This window comes from Prinia subflava, chromosome 10, assembly GCF_021018805.1.
Source record: "Prinia subflava isolate CZ2003 ecotype Zambia chromosome 10, Cam_Psub_1.2, whole genome shotgun sequence".
NCBI lineage: Eukaryota > Metazoa > Chordata > Aves > Passeriformes > Cisticolidae > Prinia > Prinia subflava.
The window spans coordinates 26,902,835-26,918,590 of record NC_086256.1 but is presented as its reverse complement, the minus strand read 5'-3'; the positions used below and the strand labels follow the sequence as shown (position 1 = coordinate 26,918,590).

Sequence of the window (15,756 nt, the reverse complement as noted above, 5' to 3'; positions counted from 1 at the left end):
CCAGATAAGGCAGGGCCTCCTTCTCTCTTCCTCCACCCATCCTCCTCCCAGGGACATCCCCTGTGAATGGGCCATTGAAGGTCTCTCACATGACTGATAACATCACCTCATCCCATTGGGAGATGCTCCACCCAGCGGGAGGAGCCAAAGCCTTTCCACCGGGATAAAACAGCAATCCCAAACCCCAAGGGAGCCATTCCCACTGGATTCCCAGAGGACAACTGGACCCTTTCCTGAGGATCATCTCTACTTCAACGGAGCCACATCTGTCACTCTGGGAGGACTTACTTCGGGCTGCTTCCAACACCCTGACCAACAGGGTGTCAGGTTTGCATTCTGACTCTGTCAGTGGTCCTTTGTACTATTGCATTTCTCTTATTTTATTTTTGTCTTTCTTGTTGTTTGTTCTCTCTCTATTAAATTGTATTTCTGACTTGGAGCCTCACTGGTTTTGCTTTCAAACCAGCACACCCCCCACATGCCAACAGACCAGCTTGGAAGGCAGAAGATCCTGCAAGGGGCGGGCAGGGGACAGCAGTGGGAGCTCAGAGCTGTGGCAGTGGCCCCAGGTGTCCCCGCTGGTGTCACAGCCACAGCTTGCTCACCCAAAGAGTGGTTCTGTCCCTCGGTGTCACTCAGCTGGACGGCGACCACCGGCTTGTGCTGCTGGCTGGGGACAGTGCCAGGGGAGGCCAGGAAGAGCAGGACAGATGTGGGCACTGCAGGTCTCTCAAAGCAAACCTAGGAAAGAGGGAAGGAGACACTCTGAGAGCAGGCATGCCAAATACAGCTTCTCAGAGCCCATAGGGGCAAGAGAGAGTGCTGGGGAAGATGAAACAGGAAACTCTTATAGATAGAATTGCTTGGTAAAAGACTCTGAGAGTATGAAACCTGTAAGTGAAAGAGAAATGAAAGCAAGTTTTGATGTCTAACATGCCAAGCCAGTCAGTTACTGGACAACTGGAGAGACAATGGTTGAGTGGGCTGAAGGGAAGATCCCTGTTGATTGAACAGTACTCGTAGCAAATAAAGGTATGCCAAAGGGTCCAAGGGTCAGAGACCCTGCCAACGTGGCAAGGAAGAAAAAAAAAAAGGGGGGTCTAGAGAGTAGGTTTTAGGGTTTAAAATGTAACACAGTATGGTAATGTAATAGTTCTAATAGGCTGTATGCAGATCCTATAGGATTTGTGTTTTATACTGATTGGATGTTGTAAATTAGCATATTCAGCACGGAAAAATATAGAATGTATTGTAATAGGAACTTAGGTGTCTCTCAGGCATGCTTTCAGTTGTGGCTGGCAACTTTAGGCTGGCTCTTCTTCCCCACAACCCAAGATTGCTGTAATTTCATTGATGCAACGAACAGCAGTTTTGTTAAGAGCTGCCTGGGAGTCCCCCATCTCTTGTCTAGGCTCTTACAAGAGAGAAAGAGGGAGCAGTAGGACAGCAGGAGCAGGCATAAGGGGGCAGAGACCTTGCAGGGTTGCAAATGGGTGCAGGGGTGGGGAGGAGGAAGGAAGGGAACCAAAACAAGTCCTTTCCCTCTGAATTTCCCTTCTTCCTTTTATTAGACTTCTCCTCAATATTCAGTCCCACCTTGACATAAATTTAGGGCATCTTCACAGCCCCCACATTTGCTACTCTTTAAATTGAGCAAGACCTGGATAGCCTCTTTCCTACTCCCCCTCCACCAGGCTCGGACTCCCACTCCACACATAGCTGGCCAGGCAAGTGAGGCACCCAGAGAAAACAGCTGCCAGCCTTGCCACCCAAACATTTCTAATTAAAAAAGCCTTCAAAAAAGATGAAAAACAAAACAAGCCCAAAGAATGTCCCCAGTACCCACTGGGACTGTCCACCAGCCAACACGTGGAAAGATCTGTGGGAAGAGGCCCTGCCTGCTCGGAGAGCCAGCAACTTGCTACTTGTCCACAGCCCTGAAGGCAGCTGGAAGTAGCTGGGAAACTCATGGCATCAGTCATGGCAGGGCAGATGTTCTTTGGAAGGAAGAAGACAGAAATGTTTTTCTCCCCCACCCTGGCAACCCCCCCTTCCCCCCCAGTGCCGAGATGTGTTTCGATCAAGATCCTCCTGATACAGTGTTTTTATGGAATGCTGGCGTGGTGGAAGCCCAGAAATTTGACACAAAGGAGTATTTGGAAAGAAGACAAGTCCTGGCTGGCCAGGCACAGCCCAAGGAGCAGACTGTGGGAACGGAGGGGACAACCATGCAACCTGTGATGGCAGCCTAGCCTCAGGGTGGTTTTTGCCACATCAGGCATTGTTCACACATGGGAACAGGAGAAAGCCTTGGTCCCACCCTGCAGGGAAGTACTCATCAGGAAAAGCCCCATGAGCAAGGCCCCACTGCTGTCTCCTTGCTCCCTTAGCCAGGGCTTGCTTGCTTGCAGGGCTGCCTGGCTGCAAGGAGAGGAGCAGGGGGCTCAAATGTTTTTATTTGGTATATCCCCACTGTCTCCCTTGGTGAGATAAGGGGGGGAAGAAGGAAAAGAAACAGGAAAGCAAGAAGGGAGGAAAGGAAAGAGAGAAGAGCCAGCAGTGCTCACAGACAAGGAGCCCCCTCAAGACAGAGCTACAGCTGTGAAGTCCCAAGGACCTGGATGATTTTAACCTAGCCTCCAAGTGTGGTTCCTCAGGGGAGGAGACATAGCTGGAGAAGCCAGGTGAGGCTTTCCCTGGACTACACATCTTGAGGTGGAGAGGTAAGTATTTCCCTTCCTACAGTGCATCTTCATGAGGGTGAAAAGCTCTGGCCCCAAGTTAGGCCAACAGCAGCTGCCTTGATCAACATGCCAATCCTTTTTCAATACGTATTATGTGCTTGGCCACAGCTTGGCTGTCTTCTCAATTTTTCTCTCTCCCTCTCCCCCCCTTACTTAATTTCCTGCACTACACATCCTGACTTGCTTACAAGTGATTTTGATGTCTTTCCTCATCAGGTGTACTAAAAACTGAGAACAAAGCATGGCAGGAGATCTGCAAATTGAACCGATGCTCATGTGCAGGCAGACCCCAGGGGCACAGCAGATGCTCCATTCAGTGGCACACGTATCTCTTTCTCCCAGCCTAATTATGGAACGATAGTGAGCATGGTAAAACACTGGCACTGGTTTTCCAGAGCAGTTGTGGATCCCTGGAAACATTTAAGATCTGCTGGGGCTCTAAGCAACCTGGTCTAGTGGAAGGTGTCTCTGCTCACGGCAGTGAGGTTTGAACTAGAGGGCATTTCCTTTCCAACCCTAATCATTCCACGACCCTTTGACCCAGCCATTCCCCTTGTTCTTTGCTGCCAGCTCTTCAGAAACACTGCAGGAAGTGATTCCTACCATCTGATGAGTTTTGTGGAGCAGCTCTAACCCAGGAGACACAGGTGCAACAGCTTTAAAATGAGCTGGTGGGCACCACACACCTCCCGCGCGTGGGTACACATGTGCATCAACAGCACCAGTCCTGCCTGGGCAGGCAGCTGTGCTAGGCAAATTGTCAACAAAGAGCCATCTTTCCTAACCCAATATGTTACCAATCAGGCCAACTCTTAAAAAAAAAAAAAAAGGCATATTTATTACTAGTCCATAAATAATTTTATGGGCGGAAAATAATAGCACTCCTAGAGAGAGCACGGAGAACCAGTAATGAAAGTCTTTAGTATAAACATCCATAGAGGAAGAGAACTGACCACAAGCTCCAATAAAACTGTAACATGTTTTAACCCCTGCAGAGAAGTGGAAAGCAAGCTTTCATCTAGGTGAGGCCGAGGGGGAGGATTACTGCTTTCCCTTTAGCAAAGGAAGAAAGGAGGCACGTTCGTCATAGCCAGAGACTGGAGCCACAAAGTGGGCTGTGAGCACACTGACAAGGAAGAGAGGGAAAACGAGAAGGAGGTTCAAGGAAGTTGTTTTGGGGAGACAGAGGACCTCAGAGCAGTACCCATGTTTATTGACTGAGGTTTGATGATTCACCCAGTTGTCTGAGCATCTGGGGAAAGAGGCCTTCTCTAGAGAACCTCAAACAAAACAGGGCCAGCTGCCCCTCAGAGTGCAGAGGGAGCAGCCTGCCAGAGCCTGGCTTTCCAGCAACACCAGGCTGCAGCCACAAAACCTCTAAACTCTGCCTGTGGTCAGAAACCCAGCGCTGTAAAAATCCCAGTGGCCTGACCCTCAGCCCTCCTCTACCTGCTGGGACTGAGGGTTTGACCCTCCCAGGGCAGCCCCCGAGCCCCTGCTGGGCTGCTGGACCAGCACCCTGGGGCACAGAAGTGCCTGGAGCCATCAGAAGGCCCTGTGTGCCACAGATGGTCACTGTGGGCTTGGGGTGCTCAGGACAGCAGAGGATATCCAGCTGCCCTCTGCTGCTCTTCCCAGCCAGGGAACAAAGGCAACCAGGACCTTGAACACAGCCTGTGCCTAGCCTTGGGGGTGTTAAAGCACAGCTTGACTGCAGGGGAGAGTCAGGAGCGAGTTGTTTCTCAGCCTGGAGGCATTTCTGAGGTATTTTGGTCTCATGCACAAGTCCTTCTCTTGTCCAGGAGAGAAGAATCTGCCCCAGGAGGGATTTGCTGCTCACAGTGGGAATGGGGCAACCACATAAGATCCAGACACAGGCCCTTTGAGATTTACAAAGAGTGCAGTAGCATATGGAGTAGTACATGAGGAGTTTTAAAGGTTGCTGTAGCTCCTACAGGACAGAAAAGGAAGGGTTTTGTCACCAGAGCTGGGTAAAGACAAACAAATCCTTCGTGCCTGACCACGCACCCTCACTTACCTTGAGCCAAACCCCCTCATCGCCCAAGAGCATCTTCTCATTTGGGTCCTGAGCATCCTCTTGGCTCTTGGGAGCACAGGGGAACCAAGCAGCCTGCAGAAGGTCCTTTGGCACCTCACGAAGGTGGGATTTGCATACCTGAAGAGGGAGATTTATTTCAACCCAAAAGGTTGCAAGGAAAGGAGAGAAAAACAGCACCTACAAAACCTCAAGGAAGATTCAGCAAATGTGGAGAAGGACCCCAAGGTGGCTCCTAGCATGAAGACAGATAGGATGTGGCTTCCTAAGTGACATCTCACTGCCCACACATGTGCACAGAAGACCTTTGCCATTTTGGAGTGCTCTTAATGTATTATTCAAGCATCTCATGGTGTCTGTGGAGCTGAGTAACAAACAATGAGCCAAGCTCTGACCTGGTGATGAGACCACAGCATCCTGATTTTGGCTGGGCTCATGAGATACAAAGGTGTGATTCATTTGCCTGAATATCACTCTTCTGTTCCATTCAATGCCCTGTGGCATCCCAGGCACCTGAGCCCAAGGCACCTCCTTGGACATGTATATCTGGGCAGTTTAATCACGCTGCAGGTCTCAAGATCGTTCCTCATATCAAGTCAGTAGAAACACACATGTAAAAGGGCTAAATATGATCTCTTTACATATTTCTTGCCTTTCTTCAGCTTGCTAGGAAAGAACATACACACCACGTTAACACCAATCAGGCAAAATCCCCTCCAGGCTCTGCTCCAAAGGCCGTATGAAAGATGGGAATTCTCCCATTGATTTTTCCTTGGCTGCAGATCAGAGGGCTTGGGAGCAGTACAGATGCTGGTGTGTGCCTGATTCCATCCTTTCAGGCCCTGACCTTATAAGGTATTAGACTGACAGGATTTTATTTAAGCCAACAGTGGGACAAGTCACATGCTGCAAACTGAGCATTTGGCTGGTGGGACGGGGTGGTCGCTGCTCAGTGAAATGCAGGGCTGGGGGAGGTGCTCCCTGCCAGGATGAAACACCTCTCCAGGGCTCAGGGTGCTCCCTGAACTCAGGGGCTGATGCAAGAGGAATGTCAGAAATGCCCAGGTCTTCCACTCAGTCCCTGGCTGGAAAGGTAGCAATTGATGACTGCTTCCAGAGCTGATTTGGTTTGTGCCTCCGCCAGCACAGACATTGCTGGAAAAGTTGTTGAGTTTTTTTGCCCATGCCTTCACTCACCTTCACAACAGGCTCTCCAGTGACTAAGGAAGCAGGGCAGGACTTTGCATCCTGTAGGGAGGCGTAGGCTTTCACTGCCCACAGGTCCACATATCCCTCAGGAGTGTGTGGACCACAGTCCAGCATGCTGCTTGTCTTCTCAAAGGGTTCACACACACCATCCCCATCATGGACGTAGCACAGGCTTGGCTCCCCTGCAGGGAGAAGAGGGATGAGCTGCTTACAAACCAGGCTGCAGGCACACACACACCTCCTCTCCTTGTAAGAGGTTTGCTGTCCCATTATCCTGGAGTTTTCCCACCACAGGGGCCTGACAAGATCCATGGATCACTCCAGCTGCTGTGATGAGGTGCATGGCCCTCTGCTCTAAGAAGCAGTGTGAATAACACACAGTTTGGACTCCTCCCTCAAAATGAGCCAAACCATTTGGACCCATCTCCATCCAGTTGGACTCACCGACACAGTTGAAGCCTTTTTCCTTTTTGCACTTCCTGGAACAACCATCTCCATCCAGCAAGTCCCCATCATCACATTCCTCCTCCAGGCTCCTAAGAGGGCAACAGACAGATGTATTATTACCACCTTTGGCTCAACACCCCTGTGCTCCTGCCCAGTGATGAGAGAGGACCCTTTATCTTGGTTCTGTTTCCACAGAAGCAGCTCAAAAGGAAGAACCACACATGGAAATAGATAGAGAAGAGAAAACACCTTGCCAGGGGATAAAAAGAGGTTAAAGTCACAGCATTTGGGAGCAGACATAATTGTACTGTGACTTTGCTATAAGACCTGAGGCGAGAACTATGGGAGAATGGAAGAAGTAGAGAACTGTGCATGAGGAGGAGAAGATCTGTTGCTGGAGAAAACAAGTGTTGGACAAGGCAGGAGATTCTGAAATGGGGCTGGGATTTCAGTGGGAGCTGGAGAGGAGACAGGAGAAGGGAGAGACAGAAGGTTCCTCTCCCTTTCCCCACCCTGCCAAGAAAACTGGTCTCAAATGAAAGTGATCCTGAGTATCCTGGAAGTTGAAGCCTGAAAAAGCTCAAATATGGAAATCTGAAATAATTATCTCCCAGGCAGAGCAGGTGAAGCATTGGGCTCTCTCAGTGTAGAGCTGGTGCATCCCTCATTATTTGGGGTCTCTGAGCAGGGACTGCACAGCTCTGTAAAGACACCACACCCTGTGGGCCTGGCAAAAAGTTGCACTGCCCACACTGCCCACTTCCAAAGGCAGATCCTTGGGTTGGACTCTGCAGCAGCTCACTGAGATGGGCCAGAATCCAAGCACTGAAGCCAAGAACAGAGGATGTTCAGGTTGGACCACGCCTCTCAAAAAGGCCATCTCCATCTCCTGTGCACACAGCATTTTACAAAACACAAGCTCTACAGCTCGGTCTGCTGGAGGGATTTTGTGCAGCACCTTCAGCCACGTACCCATGCAGGGAGAACCCATCCACTGCTTCCCTTTGGGGCAGGATGACCTGACAGCTTAAAGAACCTCAGCCGAGAGCTCAGGTTTTCCAACTTACGTGGTGACCTTCCCATCCCCACAGTAGGGTGCTCCGTGCACGTGGACCAGCGGTGGGGAGGCTTCTCCTGAGGCTGTCCCAGAGACTACCTGCACCTGGTAGTGGTACACCTGCCCAGGGGTGACTTCCCTGCAGGAACAGAGAGAACTTGAGAGAACAGCAATACCTGCAACACTGAGCTTTGCTCACCACAGCTACAGACATCACATGTATATATCCACACAGTATCACAATCTGATGTGTCTTCATACTCTGCCAGAGGCAGAGCCTGTGGAAAGATAATCTCTTTTAGGTCACACTGCTTATTTCCCCAGGGTCTGAGCTGGGGAGAAGTGGCATTAGCTTGAGTAATCACTTTACTCGTTGTATTGATGGGGGAAGTGTAATTTTACAGGTTGTATTGGTGGGGGAAATGTTTCTGGGTTTATTAAGCTCCTTCTGGTTAACCTGGGCTCATGGACAAGGCTTGTGCTAGCATTGTGGGCCTGCCACATGCTTGCTCAATGGCACTGGATGCAGCAATCCCCAGAGCAGGGGGACAGGAGGAAAAACAAAGCAGAGGCAGAACCAGCCAGGGGTTCAAAGAGAGAAGACACAAGGGGGTCATCCAACCTGCCTCAGTTCCCCCTTCAGCCCAGGAGAGCAGCTGGGTGACTCACGTGTCCACGAAGTGGCGGTGTGCCTGCAGGGGGCTGGCGGGGGACCCGCCTGCAAACGGGGGCTCACGGAGCACCCGGTACTGGACCAGCCTGCAGGCCGAGCACAGCGAGCTGCGGGGCCTGGACGTCAGCAGGGCGGTGTCGATCTCCATCCTCTCGTCAAACGTGTAGATTTTCACTCCAGACATCTTTTTGGGGATATTGAGCTTCACGGTAAAGGGGACGTCACAGAAGGTGTCCAGGGGGCCCAGGTGGATGGAGTCCCCCTGCTCTGTCAGGATTTCGATGTCAGACAGTGCCTTGGGGGAGCCCGTGGACAGGTACGTGGTCCAGAGGGTGAGGGAGTCGGGGTGCACGGGGTGCAGGAAGCGCAGCTCCAGGATGCAGCCGTCCGGCTGCGGGCACGGCACCGTCATGTTCATGTCGTACAGGTGCAGCTCCGGGCTCCAGGCCTGCAGGCTGGGCTCACACGGCTGATCCACGTCTGGAGGGCCTGGGACAAGCAGGAAGCTGGTGAGAACCAGGGGACATCTGGCTTCACAGGAAACCCACAGGGGTGATCTTCCCTGTAGGTGCTTACCCATCTCCGGGCTATAACTGCACACTTGTGTGGGTTTGCACCCACTAAAGGCACGTCCTAGACCCGGTGGCACCTGCCCTAACATCCTGGAAAGCACTAATCCCCACTGGTCTCCCAGCTCCTGAGTACTTGGACATATGCACAAGGCTCAGCAGACCTGGTGTGTCACAGCCCTCTCAGCTGGGGACATTGGTACCCACACTGCAGCTGCACAGATCTAGGGACAGCCTAGGCACAGCTGAGGAATGTGAAGCTTGCTCTGTAGCCTCACAGGTGCAGAAACTTTGCCAAGGGTACCTGAATGCTCCAAGCAAAAGAGAGACTGAAGCTTTGTCCAAGCAAATGCTTGGACAGGTCGTAGCCAGGAAGGGACCAGGTCCAAAGCAGGGAAGCAGGGCTGGGAGGCTGTTTTTCCAGAAGAACCTCCAGGACAGTGCCCAGGATAACCTCAGAGCCCCAACCTGCCTCCCCTGATGGTGGATTAGCACTCAGCAATAGAAATGGATTCTGGCCTTTCAGACCCAGAAAGGATCACTGGAATTTATCATTCTGTAGTAGAAATACCTTTGTCTTCATTATCCACTGGAAGCATTTATTAGGGCCCAGCAGCAATTCAAAGCCTTCACCCCTTTAAGACGAGTCTAAAAGTTTCTGAAACCCACAAACTCTCTCTTTGTATCAGAGCAAACAAGCAGTTGTGACAACTACAGACACACAGAACCACATCCTCTGGCTCTGCATGGTTCAGCAGCAGCACATGCACCTCACACAGCTCCCAGCACCAGCTCCCCTGGTCTCCTGCCTCCTCTACCCTGCTCCTGGAGGAGCTGGGGCAGCAAGAAAAGCCCAACAGCTCCTCTGGCAACTGTGTGACCCTGAAAGTCACCACTGTGCCCACAAGGTGGGTCTCCAAACCAACATCTGGGTCTAGGCACAAGAGAAGTTGTAACTCCATGTTGGGGAGGAATGGACTGCCTAGGGCTTGGCTCAGTCTCAGTGGGACCCAGCACAGAGCTCCTCCTGCTCTCTTTGGACAAGACTACATTAAAGTCTGTGAATGCTCCCAAGGTTCTGAATGAGGTCCCAAGATCTATGTTTTAAGGCTGATTTCAGTAAATGCTCCTCCCTTTGGTCAGTACCTCTCAACAACACCAGTCTGAACAACGATTTGGGTTAATATTGGGGTGCCAGCCAGTTTGTCCAAAGCCATCTGGCCATTACCAGGCTTTTCCTGGGCACCAAGAAGTCCTTCCTGCACTACAGAACCCTCGCAAAGGGGTGCCCTAAAAGGAATTTTAAAAAGTGATGCTCTGAAAGGAATTTTTAAAAAATATCCTTTTTCTTGTACCAGAAAGATTCTGTGTGGGGACTCACAGAGGGGGAAAGAGAGGAGACACTTACCTTCTGCCTCTTCTGGGGTCCAGTAGCCCGAGGAGTCGCAGACGCGAGGGGAGGAGGCTTGGTGCACGTACTGGCGGAAGGTGCCGTCCTCAGCACAGCTGTCACACAGCGTGTCCTGCTCCCTGCTGACACAGCACACACCCTGACATGCCTGAGGAGCACCAGGCAGCTGCCCACCCACGTTTGTCCAGCTGGGACTGGACAGGAAGGTGGAAAAGCAGAGTTGAGGTCTCAGAAGCTCCCTGGGTAGATCATCATGCTTAGAATAAGCTTCTTTAAAAACAGGGAAATGTGAGTGCCCGTGGGACAGGCTGGATTTACTCTCTCCTCTCCTGCATGCTCTCTGGGTAGTCTTGGATGAATAACCTGTCCTGTTCCCCAGTCAGAGCTAACATATCCCACACATCCCAGGGCAACGCCTCTGGACTAGAGTGGGTGCAATTAAGGCGCTCCCTGCTAAACCCAGAATCAGGTTTTGGCTTTCAGCATTATTGTAACACAAACCAGTGACAAGAGTGTCAATTCCTGTGCTCTCTAGAAAAGATAAAGGCACTTTTCTATGATAAGGGCCAGCCTCAGCCTCTTTCCTTGACCAGCTCTTCTCAGGGGATGCAGGACTGGCACAGTGGATCAGCTCCTGAGACAGTTATGAGTGACAGCTTGGGATGGTTCCAAAGTGCCTCCCCTCTAGACCCACGTTTCCCTGCTCCCAAATCACTTAATTCCCCAACAAAGCAGTTTATTTGGATGACTCAAAGCTATCCAGCTCTCAGAGCCTCTCCTGCCCTAGGGTGACATGCATGTGCTCCTGATACTCCTGAGCAAAAGGCCCATCGTAGAGAGCACCTGCTCTTTAAAAGTCAGCAAACACTGACCCAGGAGTGCCCCAGCTGCCATCAAACAGCATTTTCCTTTTAATTACAAAAGACAGCTTTATGAAGCAGCTTCAAAACAAGTTCAAAAGCTCTTTACATATGTACTTATGATCCCATAAGCAAAAAAAAAAACCCTAAAAATAAAGTCTCACCACCTAAAACCTGATGGAAACCTAAATATTTTAGTGAGAGGCGCTGCTGAATAGAGACACTGGCGGTGTATCCAGGGCCTGGAGGCTTCCTTAGTGGGGAGCAGACAGACATCCCCCCAGCACTCATGGCTGTGCATTGCTCATCAGCCAAACAGCTCTGGCTCCTTGGCATCCTTTCTCTGGCTTTCAAAGTTTCCTGACTTACCCCCAGTTAGCTGCTCTGCGAGTCCATGACAGCGCTGGGAACGAAACCCAGCTCTTGCGGTTCCAGCTCCCTGCCTTAACCACAAGGCTGCATTTCCTCCTGGTAAATAGCTACTTCATACAATAAGTGCTAAATGAAGCTCATTTTTCATCCCCTGATTGCACTCTGGGGTTTCAGAGCTGGCTTTGCCCCCTGATGCTCTTTGGCTTCTCCTCCCGGCACCCCGAGAGCGGGAAGCTTGCAGGAGAGCCACGGCAGAGCCTGCCTCTGGTGTCTGAGGGCTCTGCTGGAGACGACCGGGGTGGGAAGGGGATCGGGGGTCCACACCACAGAGACCCTTGTCCCTTTGAGCAGTGCACGCCCAGCAGCACGGCCAGCACAGCTCCCTCACCTCTCGTGGATGGCCCCGCTGATGGGAGGCAGCCAGTGGATGCTGAGGGACTCCTGTGTCTGCCCGGTGACCATGGGAGGGATGGGGACGGGCGCCGGCTTCCTGCTGTGGCCCCAGCGCTGGTACACCAGGTCCAGGTAGCAATGCATGCGCGCCACCTGGTTGGGGGTGAAGCTGTTGGTGCAGTCATCATCTGTGGAAGGAGAGAGGAGAGGAGAGGAGAGGAGAGGAGAGGAGAGGAGAGGAGAGGAGAGGAGAGGAGAGGAGAGGAGAGGAGAGGAGAGGAGAGGAGAGGAGAGGAGAGGAGAGGAGAGGAGAGGAGAGGAGAGGAGAGGAGAGGAGAGGAGAGGAGAGGAGAGGAGAGGAGAGGAGAGGAGAGGAGAGGAGAGGAGAGGAGAGGAGAGGAGAGGAGAGGAGAGGAGAGGAGAGGAGAGGAGAGGAGAGGAGAGGAGAGGAGAGGAGAGGAGAGGAGAGGAGAGGAGAGGAGAGGAGAGGAGAGGAGAGGAGAGGAGAGGAGAGGAGAGGAGAGGAGAGGAGAGGAGAGGAGAGGAGAGGAGAGGAGAGGAGAGAGGAGAGGAGAGGAGAGGAGAGGAGAGGAGAGGAGAGGAGAGGAGAGGAGAGGAGAGGAGAGGAGAGGAGAGGAGAGGAGAGGAGAGGAGAGGAGAGGAGAGGAGAGGAGAGGAGAGGAGAGGAGAGGAGAGGAGAGGAGAGGAGAGGAGAGGAGAGGAGAGGAGAGGAGAGGAGAGGAGAGGAGAGGAGAGGAGAGGAGAGGAGAGGAGAGGAGAGGAGAGGAGAGGAGAGGAGAGGAGAGGAGAGGAGAGGAGAGGAGAGGAGAGGAGAGGAGAGGAGAGGAGAGGAGAGGAGAGGAGAGGAGAGGAGAGGAGAGGAGAGGAGAGGAGAGGAGAGGAGAGGAGAGGAGAGGAGAGGAGAGGAGAGGAGAGGAGAGGAGAGGAGAGGAGAGGAGAGGAGAGGAGAGGAGAGGAGAGGAGAGGAGAGGAGAGGAGAGGAGAGGAGAGGAGAGGAGAGGAGAGGAGAGGAGAGGAGAGGAGAGGAGAGGAGAGGAGAGGAGAGGAGAGGAGAGGAGAGGAGAGGAGAGGAGAGGAGAGGAGAGGAGAGGAGAGGAGAGGAGAGGAGAGGAGAGGAGAGGAGAGGAGAGGAGAGGAGAGGAGAGGAGAGGAGAGGAGAGGAGAGGAGAGGAGAGGAGAGGAGAGGAGAGGAGAGGAGAGGAGAGGAGAGGAGAGGAGAGGAGAGGAGAGGAGAGGAGAGGAGAGGAGAGGAGAGGAGGAGGAGAGGAGAGGAGAGGAGAGAGGCGGGGTGAGGGCTGCGGCACCGCGCACCGCGTCCCCCCGGCCAGGCCTCTCCGGGGCTCCCAGGGAGGGCTGGGAGGCAGCGGCGTGCCGGGGCTCTCCGCTGTCGTGTGTCCCCAAAGCCACAAGATGGCACTGCCCGAGCAGCTCCGCGGCCCCGCACCTGCCCGGCGCCAGCGCCGCACCTGGGCAGCGCCCCCGACCGGGCAGCGCCCTCGGCCCGGGCAGCGCCCTCGGCCCCAGGGCAGCGCCCCGGCCCCAGGGCAGCGCCCCGGCTCCAGGGCAGCGCCCCGGCTCCAGGGCAGCGCCCCGGCTCCAGGGCAGCGCCCCGGCTCCAGGGCAGCGCCCCGGCTCCAGGGCAGCGCCCCGGCTCCAGGGCAGCGCCCCGGCTCCAGGGCAGCGTCCCCCGCCCGCCCGCACGGCCCGCAGGGCACCGAGCTGCTCCCCCGGGCACGGCAGGAGAAACAGCAGCGCCTGCCGCACGCCTCTGGGAACCACGGCGAAAGGCTTCGGGAGGGCCATCATAAACCATAATATCAATATTATTATTATTACTATTAAAGTTAATATTATTAATGTTATTCATATTATTGACATTAATATTACTAATAATTAATAATATCAATACGCTTGGTATTCTTAATAATATCAATATTACTATCAATATCGATATTAATAGTAATAATATTAATAAAAATATTGCTTATGATAATGTTAATGGTAATAATGGTAATATACAAATAAAAATAAAAATAAAAATAAATATTATTATTATTATTATTATTATTATTATTATTATTATTAATAGCAGCTTCAGGACAGGAGAACAAAGGCACACACAGACAAGAGCAGTCTTCGTGCATGTCCACTGGCAGGAAGAGCGGGATGGGCAGAAACAGCCTGAGGGAAGAAAGCGGTGGAGCAGCTACTGCAAGCAGTGCCTGGCACATCCCAAGGCACCAGGAGGGACCCTGTTGGTTAGGGAGTGAGGTAGGCACTGCTGATGGGGGCAGAAGGGAGGGAACCCAGGTTTTAAGGAAGGTGAGCCCCTGTGACCCCACCGATGACCGCTGGTTACCTGTGTAACTCATGTAGTTGTTGAAGGGCGTCCCCGTGAAGTGTGTCTGGCCGCAGGTGTCGTTGGTAGGGTCTGGATCCCGGCACAGCTTGCTCTTGGGGGTGGGGGCAGTGTCAGCACAGAGGTCTCCTGTCTCCATGGACGGCGTGGTCTCCCTGCAGGGATCGTCGCAGGATTCCCGCTCGCTCACTCCCTTAAAGACGTGGTACAGCCCCAGGACGTGCCCCACCTCATGGATCATGGTGTTGGTGTGGCCCTGCACGCCGTAGTAAGCAGGGTTGAGCACAACTCCACCTGGAATTGCAAGTACAGGGAGCATCATGCCAAGGAAGGGAGAGTGGACATCTGTCATTACTCACCTGTGAGAGGTAAAGCTCCTCTTGTCGGGCTTCCAGGCCACAGACGAGGGGCCAGATGTGGACCCAAAGATGGACATATTCAGCCTCTTACAGGATAGCAGGAGACTCCTTTGCCCTCTTGGATTGGAACAGGGTGGGTGGTTTTTCTTTCTCCCTCAACATCTTCAGTCATTTCCAGCTACTCTTGTCCTCTGCATCTTTTTGCACAGTTGTAGTTCAGCGTCTGCTTTGGATCACACAACTCCAAAGGAGGTTTGGAGCCAGGGCACCAAATCGAGCTGTGCTTTGACTTTACAGGAATCATCTTTTGAACCAGAGGACAGAAGCCCTACCCTGGCCTCGACAGGTGCCAAAGGCAGGCCAGGTCCTACAGCAGGTGAGGACAATGAGGAAAGTCCTGACACTCAGCTGTGCCAGCTTCAGCACAAATCCACATGGAGATTTAAGTACACTCCCTCTGGCCCCTGCTGAGAAATCACCTATGACCTACTGCTTCAACCTCCAAACCAGACTCTGAGGGGCAAACTAAAAGCCTTGTGAGGTGCTGTTGAAATCCACTGAGCTACTACCACAGACCTGACCCAAATTCAGTGTATTTTAGAGTGGGATTTCCCAAAACACAGCTTCTGAAGTGCTCTTCCTCCCCCTTCAGAGGGGTCTGCATGTGAGCAAGGTCCAAATGAACCCAACAAGATCCCCACAAACCTACACCTCCTCACTGGAGTACCCCAGTTGACTGACTGACTCAAGGGGACACACAGGGGCAGTTTATCTCCAAGCCAGTTTGGTGCAGGTTCAGCTGTCAAAGATGTTGGAGCACGAGCACAGACCAAGTCCCCCAGAGCTGCCACCTCATACTGATAGCAACAGCATCAGTTGCTGGAGGTGGACAGGACCCATGATCATCCTGCCCCAAACTGACCTGTGGCTGCGGGGCAAATGGTTCTTCCTTTCCTGTGATCCTGTGAGCCCATCTGTGATGGGAAGAACAAGGATCAAGAGCCAGGTGGAACAGAGCCCTCCCTTTGCTCACTGCCAGCATCTCTGCCTCCTGACCTGGGATGCACACCCTGTACCACATCTGCAAGGAAACTGTCCACAGAAGGTGCTCAAGAACAAAAAAAAAAAAAAAAAAAAGCTTCAGTGGCCTCCTTTTATTTGCCTCCTTTATTTTGTCCAGATTAAAATTTCTTTGGAATCTCTTCATTTTTCTCCCCATTTTGAGG

At 52.5% G+C, this 15,756-nt stretch overlaps 1 protein-coding gene across 1 annotated transcript in view; it reads right to left on the bottom strand.

Annotated features, from left to right (window-relative positions):
- Nucleotides 1-14,669, bottom strand: part of LOC134555172 (pappalysin-2-like) — a 55,769-nt gene extending 41,100 nt beyond the window's left edge. The window contains exons 1-9 of the mRNA XM_063406548.1: nucleotides 14,172-14,669; nucleotides 11,787-11,979; nucleotides 10,164-10,285; nucleotides 8,183-8,675; nucleotides 7,524-7,652; nucleotides 6,454-6,545; nucleotides 5,998-6,191; nucleotides 4,783-4,920; nucleotides 606-741 (exon numbers count right to left, since the gene is read on the bottom strand). Of these exons, the coding sequence (XP_063262618.1) occupies nucleotides 606-741; nucleotides 4,783-4,920; nucleotides 5,998-6,191; nucleotides 6,454-6,545; nucleotides 7,524-7,652; nucleotides 8,183-8,675; nucleotides 10,164-10,285; nucleotides 11,787-11,979; nucleotides 14,172-14,523 (1,849 nt within the window). The 5' untranslated portion in view covers nucleotides 14,524-14,669. The remainder of the gene's footprint in view (nucleotides 1-605; nucleotides 742-4,782; nucleotides 4,921-5,997; nucleotides 6,192-6,453; nucleotides 6,546-7,523; nucleotides 7,653-8,182; nucleotides 8,676-10,163; nucleotides 10,286-11,786; nucleotides 11,980-14,171) is intronic.
- Between the last annotated feature and the right edge of the window lie 1,087 nt (nucleotides 14,670-15,756).